The sequence below is a fragment of the Oncorhynchus mykiss genome, chromosome 26 (assembly GCF_057628025.1).
Source record: "Oncorhynchus mykiss isolate SJ-2025 chromosome 26, ASM5762802v1, whole genome shotgun sequence".
Lineage (NCBI taxonomy): Eukaryota > Metazoa > Chordata > Actinopteri > Salmoniformes > Salmonidae > Oncorhynchus > Oncorhynchus mykiss.
This window is the reverse complement of record NC_143047.1, coordinates 39,338,093-39,354,562: the sequence shown is the minus strand read 5'-3', so window position 1 is coordinate 39,354,562 and position 16,470 is coordinate 39,338,093. Positions and strand designations below refer to the sequence as shown.

At 42.5% G+C, this 16,470-nt stretch overlaps 1 protein-coding gene across 1 annotated transcript; it reads right to left on the bottom strand.

The window, feature by feature from the left end:
• Positions 1–1,987: 1,987 nt before the first annotated feature.
• On the bottom strand, positions 1,988–11,921 carry st3gal-i (alpha2,3-sialyltransferase). Its single transcript, NM_001124401.1, is given in 6 exon segments — positions 1,988–2,227; positions 3,040–3,159; positions 3,731–3,776; positions 4,021–4,203; positions 8,241–8,434; positions 11,534–11,921. Coding segments are annotated over 6 exon segments (981 nt in total). The 5' UTR covers positions 11,798–11,921; the 3' UTR covers positions 1,988–2,053.
• Positions 11,922–16,470: the final 4,549 nt, after the last annotated feature.

Sequence of the window (16,470 nt, the reverse complement as noted above, 5' to 3'; positions counted from 1 at the left end):
GGTGGAGTGATCCACTAAAGTGATCCACGGTGTCAGCGGCAGGTAGCCTCGTGGTTAGACTAGTAACCGAGCGTTGGACTAGTAACCAGCAGGTAGCCTCGTGGTTAGAGCGTTGGACTAGTAACCAGCAGGTAGCCTCGTGGTTAGAGCGTTGGACTAGTAACCAGCAGGTAGCCTCGTGGTTAGAGCGTTGGACTAGTAACCAGCAGGTAGCCTCGTGGTTAGAGAGTTGGACTAGTAACCAGCAGGTAGCCTCGTGGTTAGAGCGTTGGACTAGTAACCAGCAGGTAGCCTCGTGGTTAGAGCGTTGGACTAGTAACCAGCAGGTAGCCTCGTGGTTAGAGCGTTGGACTAGTAACCGATAGTAACCGCCAGATCAAATTCCAGAGCTGACAAGGTAAAAATCTGTCCTTCTGCCCCTGAACAAGGCAGTTAACTCACTGTTCCTAGGCCGTCATTGTAAATAAGAATTTCTTCTTAACCGACTTGCCTAGTTAAATACAGGTAAAAAAAAAAGAAATAGTGGTTGTGAATTTGAGTTTGAGTCCCATTTGGGGCAATATTATTTTTAAGGAGCAAACCCTTCACTGCTGATCCTCGAGGGAAATAGAGCAAATGTGACAAAGTAGCCAATGATCAAAATGCATTTAAAAACCTTATACAATTAAATGTACACATGATGTCATTTCACCTATATTCATTGTAGTGACTAATATGTGTAAGATTTTTTTTGGGCCCATCCGATAGCCTTTCAGTCGGAGTGACTCCAAGCTCCTTTACTACGTGGTTCCTCCTCTTCGATTCACAATAGAACTAGAATTAGTGTAGGCCTAATAAATATTTGAAATGCAGGCTAAACTAAAGTCCCATATGCAATAGGTTATAGCTAGGAGGACACTATCTGATGTGAATACGTGTAACATTCAACCTATGGGAGGCTAGGCTTGCCTATATCAACACCATTTTGGACCTCATTTTGCTTTAAATAGCTATTTAAACCGACAATAGGCTATCGTGTTGATATAAGCTAGCCCGGCAAATATCACATCCACGACAATGAAGATGGCTCTATTGTCGATCTGAATGTCTATATAGGCTAAGCCAGTCAGTCAATAGCATGTGTTAGAGAATAGGAGAGCAGTCAGTCGCTTACTGAATGGGTTTCATAAGTAGTGAAGCCATGAGGAGGCTAGGCTTCACCTCAGCGGATTTCTGGTGTAGCTTCACTTTACTGGACACTTGGTGAACCTAGCCAGACGAGTCAATTTACACTGTTAAACAAGGTAGGATAGATCAGCTAGATAAGGATTATAAAAACATTGTAGCTCTAACGTACTTGTAGGCTAGTGTACACATCCATGCAGCCTCATATGCTGAGATATTATTAGGCCCTAGTAGCAGTGTAGGTGAAGGCTGAAGTCGTAGGCCTAGCGCTTTATGAAATTCATTCTTAGGCTTCATTTTTAAGGTGATGGCTGTAGTTTCCTTAACAATACCACAATGAATGTAAATTCACATGTTGAAACAGAAATGATAACACGGGAGATTCATACTTACATCACAGGTGGTGAATATTGTCAGGAACTAGGCATCTTACACTGAGGTAATCGTCCAGACAGATTCTTTCATGTGATGCAGTTAATTTGAGTATCAGAACGTGCCGGTGGACTTCTGTTAAGGATGCATTAGTGAAAAAAAAGCATTGGGTCATGCCAATTTTAAACTGGCCGAGACGGAATTTGTTACTGGATACAATTATCTGCTGACCGTCCTCAGCATCGTGGCTAATTTCACCAGGTTGGCCTATGAGAAAAGCTAGTAGCTAGCCATTTTAGACCAATGGTTAAACCATGTTCTAAGCCAAAGTTCATAAATTTGGCCCCAAATTGTTCAAGTTCACACAAAACCAAAAACGGTAGTGCAGATAAAAGGAGAAGGTATTTGAGTATGTAAACCCTGTGCAATGTAGACAACAGGCTAACACCTATTTGATTAATCCGCTTTAATAAAAAGCTCTTTATAGTGTATATACAGCTGTAAGGGACATTATGAATTATAAACTAAATCCCTTAAATAGCTGTAGTTTGTGTATTTCCGAGAGCCTCATGGTGACGTTGTACTCGTAGTTTCCATCGTGTATTCCAGTTTGGAGATTTTTATCCACTAAGGTTTCCCAGTAGTGGTGCCAGTTCCCAGCTTTGTCTTTCCCAAATCCATACACATTCACCTGCAATGGAAAAACATGTTTAGAGTTAGTTTCATAATGTTAAGCAAAAGGTTTTATTTATGGCGATGGGATATATTGTGTATGCAGCCTACATGATTTGGGCCAGTAATATGTGACGATACCACAGATTGTCAAAACTATGCCAATCCATTAGGTGTCAGGGTTGGTTTCCTGCACTGCAATCGTGTGTAGTACACAGTGTGCATCACAATACAGTGTGTAGTGGGGCGGCAGGTAGCCTAGTGCATTGGGACAGTAACCGGAGCATTGGGCCAGTAACCGAAGCATTGGGCCAGTAACCGGAAGGTTCCAGGAACGAATCCCTGAGCTGACAAGGAAAAAAATCTGTCACTCTGCCCCTGAACAAGGCAGTTAACCCACTGTTCCCCGGGTGCCGAAGACGTGGATGACGATTAAGGCAGCCCCCCCACACCTCTATCTCTCTGATTCAGAGGGGTTAGGATAAAAGCGAAAGACACATTTCAGTTGGACAACTGACTGGGTATTCCCCTTTCCCTAGTATACAGTGTGTCTTGCTGAGGAAGTACATGCCCATCCACATTCTTAACAGAACATGTTGATATTTAGTATTTATTAGGATCCACATTAGTTCCTGTCAGGGCATGAGCTACTCCTCCTGGGGTCCAAACAATCATGTCGCAAAAGCCTACATCATAAATAAAATATAATTCAACACAAAACACTAATAGTACAAATGTACAATATAAAATCCACTACTGTGCTTTTGCGTGAGTCTCTTCCGCGTTGTGCCATGAGGTGTTGTTGTGTCTGTAGATCTCTATAGGTCTTACCTTGTCACAGATGTGTAGGGATAATATCAAAGCCATGAATCCAGTAGAGGGGTATTTGCCCTGATAGTCAAGCCAGGTTTCATGAACATATTTCATGAACACAGGATTCAGAACCAATACCTGCATGAAATATACTGCACATTACATGTCTATCAACCTGATTTAAATAGAAAAAGAGGAATTTCTATTGTGATGCATCAAATGTGAGAAGTCACTTTGTTAGATTGATAGTGTCAGAGATGGGATGCCATGATGCAGTTCGTACACTCCCATTCCGATGCCGTCTCAAGCTCTGACTCATAATGACACATTCACCCCTAGGCAAATAATAATGCCAATGTAGCTCAGTTGGTAGAGCATGGCGCTTGCAACACCGGGGTTGTGGGTTCAATTCCCATAGTGGATCACTATGAAAATGTATGCACTCACTAAGTTGCTCTGGAAAAGAGTGTGCTAAATTACTAAATAAATTAAAAATACATTTGACATCAACGCCTCCTTTGTTAGGAAACCACCTAACCATATATTTAGTTGTTTGTTTTAAAATGTATATCTAAACATGGCTCTGCCCATTACACACATCCTCAACGACAAGCAGACCTACTGTCTAAGAGACAATATAAAAGATCATGCATTAGATATTGACTGTGTAGATGAATAATAACCCCAATAAATTAACAAGGTGACTCACCAAATCTTTGTTGGCCTTTATCTTCTGTCTAAGTGGTAAATATGACCTGTTGAATAAAAGAAGACTTCATTTCATCTAGGAGGTGCTAGCTATGTTACCTTGGGAAAATGCATGTTGTAAGAAGGTTTCCCCAACTCCAGTAGCCCTGGACAAACACACCTGATTCAACTTGTCAACTAATCATCAAGCCTTCAATGAGTTGAATCAGGTGTTCTTGTCCAGGGACTGTAGGACCGGTGTTGATGAACACTTAACTAAATCAGAAGAGTCCATGATAAGTTGTTACTCACAAAGTGATGTTAGACCCAGTGGTCATGGCGCCTGGTAGCCACTGAAGGTCCAGAGTCTTGAAAGGGATCAACAGGAACCTAGTGGCTTTGTCCAGATCTATTGCACTCTCTGGGTACATGACGTGATACGTGGTCCGTGTCCCAACATCCTCCTCATAGCCAGAGGTAGGAGCCTTGTTCATTCTAGATAGCACAGTAAATAGCAGGAATCCATACAATGACTGCAATATTTCAAAGCTCTTCGTTCAACACAGCGACGACACAGGTAGCGCCATTCAAAACACAGCGACGGCACGGGTAGCACCATTCAAAACACAGCGACGGCACAGGTAGCGCCATTCAAAACACAGCGACGGCACGGGTAGCACCATTCAAAACACAGCGATGGCACAGGTAGCGCCATTCAAAACACAGCGACAGCACGGGTAGCACCATTCAAAACACAGCGATGGCACAGGTAGCGCCATTCAAAACACAGCGATGGCACGGGTAGCACCATTCAAAACACAGCGATGGCACAGGTAGCGCCATTCAAAACACAGCGATGGCACGGGTAGCACCATTCAAAACACAGCGACGGCACGGGTAGCACCATTCAAAACACAGCGATGGCACAGGTAGCGCCATTCAAAACACAGCGACAGTACGGGTAGCACCATTCAAAACACAGCGATGGCACAGGTAGCGCCATTCAAAACACAGCGACGGCACAGGTAGCGCCATTCAAAACACAGCGACAGTACGGGTAGCGCCATTCAAAACACAGCGACGGCACAGGTAGCGCCATTCAAAACACAGCGACGGCACGGGCAGCACTATCTTTCTTTAAAGTAGTTGATTTCTTATTTTCAGCTTCTACAAGTTGATTGGCAGTCAGTAAACAAACTGGAATGGTGCCTGCTGCTACCTGGAGTGTGCTGTCTGTACAGGCATAAAGACAAGGTCAGCTATGGAAGGTTGGTTCTTTTCTACTGGACTACCTGGAGTGTGCCGTCTGTACAGGCATAAAGATAAGGTCAGCTATGGAAGGTTGGTTCTTTTCTACTGGACTACCTGGAGTGTGCTGTATGTACAGGCATAAAGACAAGGTCAGCTATGGAAGGTTGGTTCTTTTCTACTGGACTACCTGGAGTGTGCTGTCTGTACAGGCATAAAGACAAGGTCAGCTATGGAAGGTTGGTTATTTTCTACTGGACTACCTGGAGTGTGCCGTCTGTACAGGCATAAAGACAAGGTCAGCTATGGAAGGTTGGTTCTTTTCTACTGGACTACCTGGAGTGTGCTGTCTGTACAGGCATAAAGACAAGGTCAGCTATGGAAGGTTGGTTCTTTTCTACTGGACTACCTGGAGTGTGCCGTCTGTACAGGCATAAAGACAAGGTCAGCTATGGAAGGTTTGTTCTTTTCTACTGGACTACCTGGAGTGTGCCGTCTGTACAGGCATAAAGACAAGGTCAGCTATGGAAGGTTGGTTCTTTTCTACTGGACTACCTGGAGTGTGCCATCTGTACAGGCATAAAGCCAAGGTTGGTTATGGAAGGTTGGTTCTTTTCTACTGGACTACCTGGAGTGTGCTGTCTGTACAGGCATAAAGACAAGGTCAGCTATGGAAGGTTGGTTCTTTTCTACTGGACTACCTGGAGTGTGCTGTCTGTACAGGCATAAAGACAAGGTCAGCTATGGAAGGTTGGTTCTTTTCTACTGGACTACCTGGAGTGTGCCGTCTGTACAGGCATAAAGCCAAGGTCGGTTATTTACGGTCACGTGCAGCTATGGAAGGTTGGTTATTTTCTACTGGACTACCTGGAGTGTGCTGTCTGTACAGGCATAAAGGCAAGGTCGGTTATTTACGGTCACGTGCAGCTATGGAAGGTTTGTTATTTTCTACTGGAGCGTGACCTCCTTCACTACTTCCCACAAATCTAAAAGCGTTGGATTGGTGGAGGCATGGGCTAACTAGTGGGAGTTCCACCACATCTTACAGTGCCTACAGAAAGTATTCAGACCCCTTGACTATTCCCACATTTTGTTACGTTACAGCCTTATTCTAAAATTGATTAATTCGTCGCACCCCACCCCCCTCAAATCTACACACAATTCCCAATAATGACAAAGCAAAAGCAGGTTTAAAATTGTTGCAAATTTATATATAAAAAAAAAACAATTACATAGGTATTTGGACTATACACTCAGTACGTTGTTGAAGCACCTTTGGCAGAGATTACAGCCTCCAGTTTTATGGGTATAACTACAAGCTTGGCACACCTGTATTTGGGGAGTTATTCCCCATTTGTCGCTGCAGATCCTTTCAACCTCTGTCAGGTTGGTTGGGGAGTGTTGCTGCACAGCTAATTTTCAGGTTTCTCCAGACATGTTTGATCAGGTTCAAGTCCGGGCTCTGGCTGTGCCACTCAATGACTTGTACCGAAGCCACTCCTGCGTTGTCTTGGCAGTGTGCTTAGGGTCGTTGTCCTGTTGGAAGGTGAACCGTCACCCCAGTCTGAGGTCCTAAGCGCTCTGGAGCTGGTTTTCATCAAGGATCTCTCTGTACTTTGCTCTGTTCATATTTCCCTCAATCCCAGACTAGTCTCCAAGTCCCTGCCACTGAATAACATCCCCACAGCATACTTCCACCACGCTTTACCGTGGGATGGTGCCAGGTTTCCTCCACGCGTGACGTTTGGTATTCAGGACAAAGAGTTTAATCAAATCAGAGAATCTTGTGTCTCATGGTCGGAGTCCTTTAGGTGCCTTTTGGCAAACTCCCAAGCAGGGTGTCATGTGCCTTTCACTGAGGAGTGGCTTCCGTCTGGCCACTACCATAAAGGTCTGATTGGTGTGGTTCTGCAGAGATCTTTGTCCTTCTGGAAGGTTCTCCCTTCTCCTCAGAGGAACTCTGGAGCTCTGTCAGTTAACATCAGGTTCTTGGTCACCTCCCTGACCAAGACCCTTCTCCCCCGATTCCTCAGTTTGGCCGGGCAGCCAGCTCTAGGAACAGTCTTGGTGGTTCCAAACTTCTTCCATTTAAGAATGATGTGGAGGTCACGGTTCTGGTCACCATAGCAGCATGCGCTCCAGCACGTATATTTCACTGGTCACCCCCAAAGCAATTGTTTTTTTTTTAATCACTGGAGCTGAAGACTCATATCTCCCTCACTAACTTTAAGCACCGGCTGTCAGAGCAACTCACAGATCACTGCACATAGCCCATCTGCAAATAGCCCATCCAACTACCTCATCCCCATACTGCATTTATTTTTTTGCTCCTTTGCACCCCAGCATCTCTACTTGCACACTCATCTTCTGCATATCTATTACTCCAGTGTTTAATTGCTATATTGTAATTATTTTGCCACTATGGCCCATTTATTGCCTTACCTCATTTGCACACACTGTAGAGACTTTTTTTCTATTGTGTTATTGACTGTGTTTGTGTATTCCATGTGTAACCCTGTGTTGTTGTTTGTGTCGCACTGCTTTGCTTTATCTTGGCCAGGTCGCAGTTGTAAATGAGAACTTGTTCTCAACTTGCCTACCTGGTTAAATAAAATAAAAAATAAAAAAATAAATGGAAACAGGATGCAGCTCAATTTCTGAGTTTCATAGCATAGGGTCTGAATCCTTATGGAAATTTGATATGAATTTGCAAAAAAAATTGAAAACCTCTTTCCACTTTGTCATTATGGAGTATTGTGTGTAGATTGAGGATGATTTTTTATTTAATCAATTTTAGAATAAGGTTGTAACGTAACAAAATGTGGAAAAAGGGAAGGGGTCTGAATCCTTTCCGAATGCAGTGTATTTAGTCATTTCTTTTCAAACCAATGATGGAAAGTGAACAGGTGCACAGTGAGCTGGTGGGGATAATTGGGACATAACTCTCAATTAAATTGGCTGATCCCTTCTACTGACCTGGATGGCAGACGTGCACAGACTGGGTTCTACCTGCGCCTGAGCACCTGTCTCTTTGCCCTCCCACTTGGCAGTGGTATAATTATAATTGTTTTGTATACAGTTTGTCTTTGTTGTTCTGAACCCACTGCCCCCCAAGTTGTGACATCTTCAAGTTCGCCACCCTGACCCCTGGTATGCCCTGTACGGAGCTTGCGTGCGCCCGGTTGCCCCCCCCCCCCTCCCCCAGTCTGCCCTGTACGGAGCTTGCGTGCCCAAACAGGCTTTGTGACAAGTGCGCCCTCGGTCAACACCCTCTGTTGGCCTACCTTATGACGACGTCACTGGAGTCTATGAGGGCTCCGTAGTAGGAACCCTTGAGGTTCCCAGAGTTCCCCACCACAGCACAGCTTCCATGGCGCTCATGGCCCGTGTCCATGTGTAGGTCAGCATCAGGGATGACCTGGAACAACTTCTCCACCACGTCGCTGAATTTGGCTGTGCTACTGTCATTCTGGATTTCCTGGTGATAAGATGGTACTTATTTGATTGCGCCAGCCAACACATGAAACACCAATAAATACACAATGGACAAGCAGCACAACTCAGATGACAATCATAACGTCAGCCCAAACCAGTCAAATCTGATTATGTATATTGTGTGATTTGTATATAATGATTTCATGTTGACCTGCCCAGCGACTGCAGATGGAACTGAGCTGTTAAATCTGCTGCAATGCATCATTTCTGAGTATTCTGAGACTTATGTTTGGATTGTACATGGTCTCTGTCCAGAAAAACAGGTTATTGTTGACTACAATATAAGCGTTGTCAGTGACAACCCATGTATTGCAGCGTGTGAAAGAGCTGGCCTTGCTACATCACTTAGAGGCTTAAAAACAGAAGCAAACAAGCTAAACTGACAGCTAAAACTGTGGTTCACCAGCTGCAGTCACACAGGCAACCAAATTCTGACCTTTGTTCCACTGTGTAGTGTGACCAATAACAGATCTTTTCCTGAGCTAATCTGATTGGTCAAAAGACTAATTAGTGCAACACAAAAAGTATATAAAAAAAAGTGGGCTGCCTGTCTAAACAGCTACCTTACACCCACAAGGATCTCTAAACAATGACACACCAGTTCATTCAATAATTAGGTCAGAGGGATCCCAAGTGTTCAATTAACCAGCCAATCAGAAATCACAACCAATTAACAGGGAAGAGACACAATTTACATTGTCTCTATAGTATTGACTGGAATGACAAATGGTTCAAATGAAAGGATTTCTGCATCCAACTTGTTTTATCCGGTAGATTAGCAATACATTAAAACAATGTCCTTGTAGTGAAGGGCTCACTCATTCACAGCCTAAACCCAACCAATAAAAGTTCATTCTGAATTAAACTTATAAACAACAAGAGAAAAAAAACATGCAACAGTATTAACAAGATACTTAACTTTAGAAAATAATGAACATGTTTGGACATTTCAATGTATAGTTGTAGTGAGCGTTTGGGACATTCATTGACCAACGTTAATGGCTAATCCAGTGGTCACCAACCGGTCGATCTCCAAACATTTCTTTAAAATACCCAACGATAAAGCCTTGTGTTCCTATTTTTTTATTTTTTATTATTCGTGTCGGGCTGTTGTTGTTAGGTGCAGCCAATTTAGCTTCCCTCTGCGCCCCGGGTAGGCAAACTGTTACCATGTCACGTGCTGAAGGTACAAACTGCCTCCCCCGTGGGCCTGGAGAGGAAATTCAGTGCACTATGCCTATGCTGGTGAATCAGATTGCTCAAATTAACGAGTCTGCAGTAACGTAGCAGGCATAAAAGAAAGCTACGGCAAAATTGATACTGTGATATTTCAAAACCATGACTAGATTGACACTCAACGAATACAGCAAAGAGCTGGTGTTTTATGAGTGAGTTCATGTTTAAGTTCTTACTCAGCACTGTCAACACTTTGTATTCAACACTTTATCACCAACGCTACATCAAGCAGTGCAGCAGTAATGATTGAGTATGAAGTGCATCTATAGGCTTGCGTTGTATTTTTAGCAAGTTGGGTCTTTTTTTAATATCAATGAATATTTCACTTTCTCTGTTCATTAGAGGAACAACATGAATTTGTGCATGAGGCAGAAATAATGCGGTGCGACTCAGGTTTCGCCATCAGCTGTAACACGGTGTCTCTTTTTGGTCTAGTGTCAGTGGAAGAAAGAGAGAACGGAGGGATGTTGAGTGACGGACCCTCAGTCTGCTGCGCTCTCCCTCCGCTGAGACCGACCATCAGATGTAGGCACCATCAGCCCAGTAAAATGAAAAGCTAATTATTTAAAATGCATGCTCACTCAGCTGTGCCTCAAGTAATACAACAATAGATCTATTACCGGTGTGATCATATCGTCCACCTCAAATTTTGAAATCATTTATTTTTTAAATGTCCCGAACAACAATGCATTCATTGGCAGGTAAATTCAAGCAAAGCCAGTATGCGGTGATAATGTATTGGGCCTATAGTTTACTGCACAAACCTCATTGCCACAGTACTGTTTTTAATTGGTTATTGTTGCATAGGCTTACATTTAAATCATGTTAATAAAAATCAGAGCGGTAGATCTCGGCATGCATTTTGACTCTGATCTTGTCTCAAAAGGTTGGTGACCACTGGGCCAATCTATATTGGAGGCTACTGTGACAGATGATCAGTCTCATGGGCAAAAACTAGTTGAATAAATGTTTCCACATCATAGGTCTATGACCTTGCATCAAACTGGAAAATTGATCGGACTTGCATAAAATCAATGTGAGGGAATTGCGTCTTCACCCAACGTTTAATCTAAATCCAATGACATGGTATAATGTTTTGTTGATTTCACGTTAGTTGACAGCTCAACCGAAATGTTAATCAAAACGAAAAAGGTTTAAATGATGTCTGCGCTCAGTGGAGTTGTTCTTTAGAGATGGGGGAAGTTAGTGCAATAAAGTATTGAATAAGCAATCATTTACCCGCCACACGCCATTCTGGTGGGATCGTGTTACTTTTCCTATTTGTTGCTAGGGTCGGTGTATAGGCTATAACTTTAATTAATTATAGGCCTATTACTGAATGAGAACGTGTTGGACTTGCGCTGGAAATGCTTTTATTTATCCAATGTTTGTCATAGCTTTTTGTTTTGTTACGAAAATGGATTTATAAGCCCGGATATCGACTCTGCCGCTCGAGCATGCTTTTTGGGGCACATTCGATAGCGCGCTGGATGGACTTCGGGCTAGAAGGTCGAGGGTTCGAGGCCTGCTCCCTGCCTGTTTCATTACCCTGGTGTCAGAAGTGATCGGACCTTGCATCCACGACAGTGCGTGTGCTTGGCCAGTGAGTGCGTTCCTAGAAGACGTTGAGTCGCAAGCTAGCACGAAGACGCGCTCTTTGAAAGGAGGGAGTAGTGTAACGACCCTGGGTGGATAAACAAGGATATCGACTCTGCCGCTCGAGCATTCTTTTTGGGGCACAGTCGATAGTGCGCTGGATTTCGGACTATAAGGTCTCTCTGCCTGTTACATTAGTTAAGACATATTTAAAAATATATATATTAATCAAAATATATATTTAGCCTACCCGCCACCACGTTCTGGTATCATCGGATAGTTTATTGTTCTCTCTCGTCAGAAATGGTTTGATAGATCTGATGAAGCGCTTCTGAAACCATGGGTCGTTGTCCGGCGGTGGAGAGAAGATTCCGTCCAGCGGCCGAAGGGCATTTCTTATAAAAACCACAAATGAATTGGAAGATTGCCGTCCAGAATAAAACACAATGATGGTAGTGATGCATATTAGAACAGTGGTTAGAAGGCATTTTCTAATCCTGAAGCTCCTAATCATTTCGTAGGTGGTATAGAATCCTCACCACCGGTGAAGAGATCAATAATGAATATGTGAAAACACCCCTAATAATGCTGGTTTCAAACCATCAAGGATCTGGGAAGTCGGAACTCTCGGACTTCCAAGCTTTCAAGACGACTGCGAACTTGGAAAGAAAAATCGTTTGATTCTTCTTCTATCAGGTTTAACGGCGGTTGGCATCCAATTTGTTGCATTAGCGCCACCTACTAGACTGGAGTACAACTCCCTTGCTTGAAAAATACAAATGTCCTAAATAAATACCATACCATCTAACACTACACTCACTAATTTCAAAATGATATATTATAAATTATTATAATATTATAAAATTAATACCACCCTACTCCATTACATTTATTTATTCCTACCTCATGCCATCATCCTGAAAGGTATGGGACATCACCACTTAACACACCCTGTAACTCTTCTGATGTCAAGCCTCGCACACCCAAATACCTCTTTACAGCTGCCACCACAACCTCAATTTTCTGCGACTTGCTATAAATTATACAAATCTAATCTTACTGAAACTTATATCACTTTTTGGCCCATCCCTTTGTACTGGTATACCTCTACTACTTTAACCACTCACATTGACAACCTGAAAATCTGCTCAGCAAGGAAGAAGACACTGCTCCAGAACGGCCATAAAAAAAGCCAGACTACGGTTTGCTTCTGCACACGGGGACAAAGATCGTACTTTTTGGAGAAATGTCCTCTGGTCTGATGAAACAAAAATAGAACTGTTTGGCCATAATGACCATCGCTATGTTTGGAGGAAAAAGCGGAGGCTTGCAAGCCGAAGAACACCATCCCAACCATGAAGCAGGAGGGACTGGTGCACTTCACACAAAAAAATAGCATCATGAGGAAGATAATTATGTAGATATATTGAAGCAACATCTCAAGACATCAGTCAGGAAGTTAAAGCTTGGTTGCAAATGGGTCTTCCAAATGGACAATGGCCCCAAGCATACTTCCCTGACCTCAATTCTATAGAAAAGTTTTGGGCAGAACTGAAAAAGTGTTTGTGAGCAAGGAGGCCTACAAACCTGACTCAGTTAGACCAGCTCTGTCAGGAGGAATGGGCCAAAATTCACCCAACTTATTGTGGGAAGCTTGTGGAAGGTTACCCGAAACATTTGACCCAAGTTAAACCATTTAAAGGCAATGCTACCAAATACTAATTGAGTGTATGTAAACTTCTGACCCACTGGGAATGTGATGAAAGAAGTAAACGCTGAAATAAATCATTCTCTCTACAATTATTCTGACATTTCACATTCTTAAAATAAAGTGGTGATCCTAACTGACCTAAAACAGGGATTTTTTGCTAAGGTTAAATGTCAGGAATTGTGAAAAACGGAGAAACAGAAAAACGGATGATGACACCTACAATACCACTATCAGGTAGAGATCTCAATCCATCTCTATGGTGGCCCACCAAACGGATGATGACTCTACCAGGATGCTTTAATATGAACTTCCCCCTGACACATCCTCTTCATGAATCAACTATTGTGTAGCAGCTGCTGTGACGTCTCTTGTCATGGAACAATAAGCCCACACATTGTTGTTAAAACACAGCCTGACTGGTTTGCCTACATTTCTTCAGCTTGATGGCAGTCTCCCAATGCTTCTTCTCCCTCTCCTCTTTTCTGCTAAGACTTGGCTTACCATTTCTCCAATATGACCATCACATCATAAAAATACTTTCAATCAACTGCTGTGCTACTGCTATCCTTACTCACTCTTTTTTATATATTTTTTATATATATATATTTTTCTTTATTGAATACTCGAAACATACAATATACTTGCAATGAAGCCGCTCAATAACTACATCCTACCAGTCATCCAACAGATTCCCATTCAGAGAGACACACAGAAGCATCCAGGGTCAATGACGCTGCTCAATAACTACATCCTACCAGTCATCCAACAGATTCCCATTCAGAGTGACACACAGAAGCATCCAGGGTCAATGACGCTGCTCAATAACTACATCCTACCAGTCATCCAACAGATTCCCATTCAGAGTGACACACAGAAGCATCCAGGGTCAATGACGCTGCTCAATAACTACATCCTACCAGTCATCCAACAGATTCCCATTCAGAGTGACACACAGAAGCATCCAGGGTCAATGCCCTGCTCAAGGACATGTTGACCGATCTACCACCAGGCCAAGAAACGTGAACCCGAACCCTCCAAGATCCCCCCACAGTTCCCCAATAGCTGTCCCTCATGTTTGTGTGCATGTCTGGCACTATTACATGTATGTGTGTGTTTTTGTGTGTACAAACACCTGCACGGCATCAGCTTCAGGCAAACCGGCATTAGTTGTAAAAACACTGCCACTAAGTGTCATTCAAATTTACTTTTTATTATGTTTAATTTAGACTTTTTATTTAATTTTTACTGTTATCTTTGACCATCATTCTATCTCTCACACAGCAACTCCACTCCCTCTTGTCTTTTTTTACTGTTATCTTTGACCATCACTCTATCTCTCACACAGCAACTCCACTCCCTCTTGTCTTTTTTTACTGTTATCTTTGACCATCATTCTATCTCTCACACAGCAACTCCACTCCCTCTTGTCTTTTTTTACTGTTATCTTTGACCATCACTCTATCTCTCACACAGCAACTCCACTCCCTCTTGTCTTTTTTTACTGTTATCTTTGACCATCATTCTATCTCTCACACAGCAACTCCACTCCCTCTTGTCTCCATCTCTGCTGACCACCCACTTCGGGTTTCTACCCAACACATGTATTTCAACTATGCTGTGATGTTTAACATACAATTTCAACCTATCTAATCGAATCCACAGATGGCGAGTTGAAGATAAATACTTTTACTAAGAGTATTAGTATATTAGAAATTGACTCACCCGGTCTCTCCAGATCTCCTAACAGTACAATTTCTAGGGTCAATTTTAGATCAATGCTATGCATTTTCAAGCCATTCCTGAACCTGAGACCAGAAACAGGCTACCTGAGTGTCACGTTCTGACCTTAGTTATTTTATTATGTATTTGTTTCAGTATGGTCAGGGCGTGAGTTGGGTGGGTTGTCTATGTTCCTTTTTCTATAATTTGGGATTTCTGGGTTTGGCCTGGTATGGCTCTCAATCAGAGGCAGCTGTCAATCGTTGTCCCTGATTGAGAACCATACTTAGGTAGCCTGGTTTCACCTTTGAGTTGTGGGTGATTGTTTCCTGTGTCTCTACCACATGGGACTGTGTTGATTTTTGTTTGGGCATTCACAGTGTTATTTTTTGGTAGTGTTCAGTTTTCTATGTTAAAATGGACACTTACCACGCTGCACATTGGTCCGACCTCTCTTACTCCTCGGAGGAGGAAGAAACCCGTTACACTGAGGGCAATATCAAAATTAATGGTCTATTGATTCTGTATCCTCACAACAAAATCTGCAGAGCTTCGATGATTTTATGCCCCAAATATTCAACATTTTGTTGGTAGCAAGAATTCTATACAATAATTTTAGCTGAAAAGCATTAAGTCTTAAATCTTGTTGTTTTATACATCAACTCATACACCCTGTACCATGGAATCGGTACATCAAAAATCTCTTCCCAACTATTTTGCAATCTGAATGGCACGGTTGTCAACATCCCGGTCCTCAAATGAAACTGGTATACTTTCCCATTTATGCTATTTTTATTCCTCCACTAGTTTTGATCCTTTATATTGGGTAGACAGACCAGTTCCCGACCTCCTCCCGCTGCCACCCGCCTCCTCCGTTTTTGGGGCGATGGTGTAATCAATTGGTTGTACTCTTGGAATGAGCAGACCTTTCCGTATAATTCTGATAACTCCATGAAGGTCAGAACTCTACCATTCCAATTTACAATATAATTTAAGAAAAAAAATACCCTTTTCAAACATCTTTCCCATAAATACAGGTATTTTATCAACAAGCACATTTGAGTTCAGCCATAATATTTGTTGTAATATTTGTCATGTCTTGTCAGGGGGATGAAATTGAAATTGTAGCCAGCTCTGCAATGCTGGTTTGAAAAATAGTTACTTTGAAAAAAGTATAATTTTCAATTAATCAAAAATGAGACATGGCAATCTGCACAAAGGCAAAAAGAAAAAAAATAAACAATGAATGAGCTTTTCTTAGTAATCTACCTGAGAACCATTTAGGGTTCAAATAAAACCTTTGAATGAGTGAAGCTTTTAGAGAGAGGTTTATTTTACACCTGGGGTTGCTATATATTATTTCTACCCATTTTATAAGAGAATTACCGAAATTGAAAAATCCAGGCATTTATAAATAAAATCCAGTCTTTATCAAATGCCTTTTCAAAATCTGCTATAAATACCATTCCTGGCTCTTGTATGTTTCATGATGTTCTATTGTTTCTAGTAGTTGTTGTATATTATCTCCCTCGCCGCCGACCTCTCTGTCTGATCAGGATGAACAGTACCTGGTAAAACCCTTTTAATTCTGGGGGTTGGCGCCCCCCTTTGGGTTGTGCCATGGCGAAGATCTTTGTGGGCTATACTCGGCCTTGTCTCAGGATGGTAAGTTGGTGGTTGAAGATATCCCTCTAGTGGTGTGGGGGCTGTGCTTTGGCAAAGTGGGTGGGGTTTATCCTTCCTGTTTGGCTCTGTCC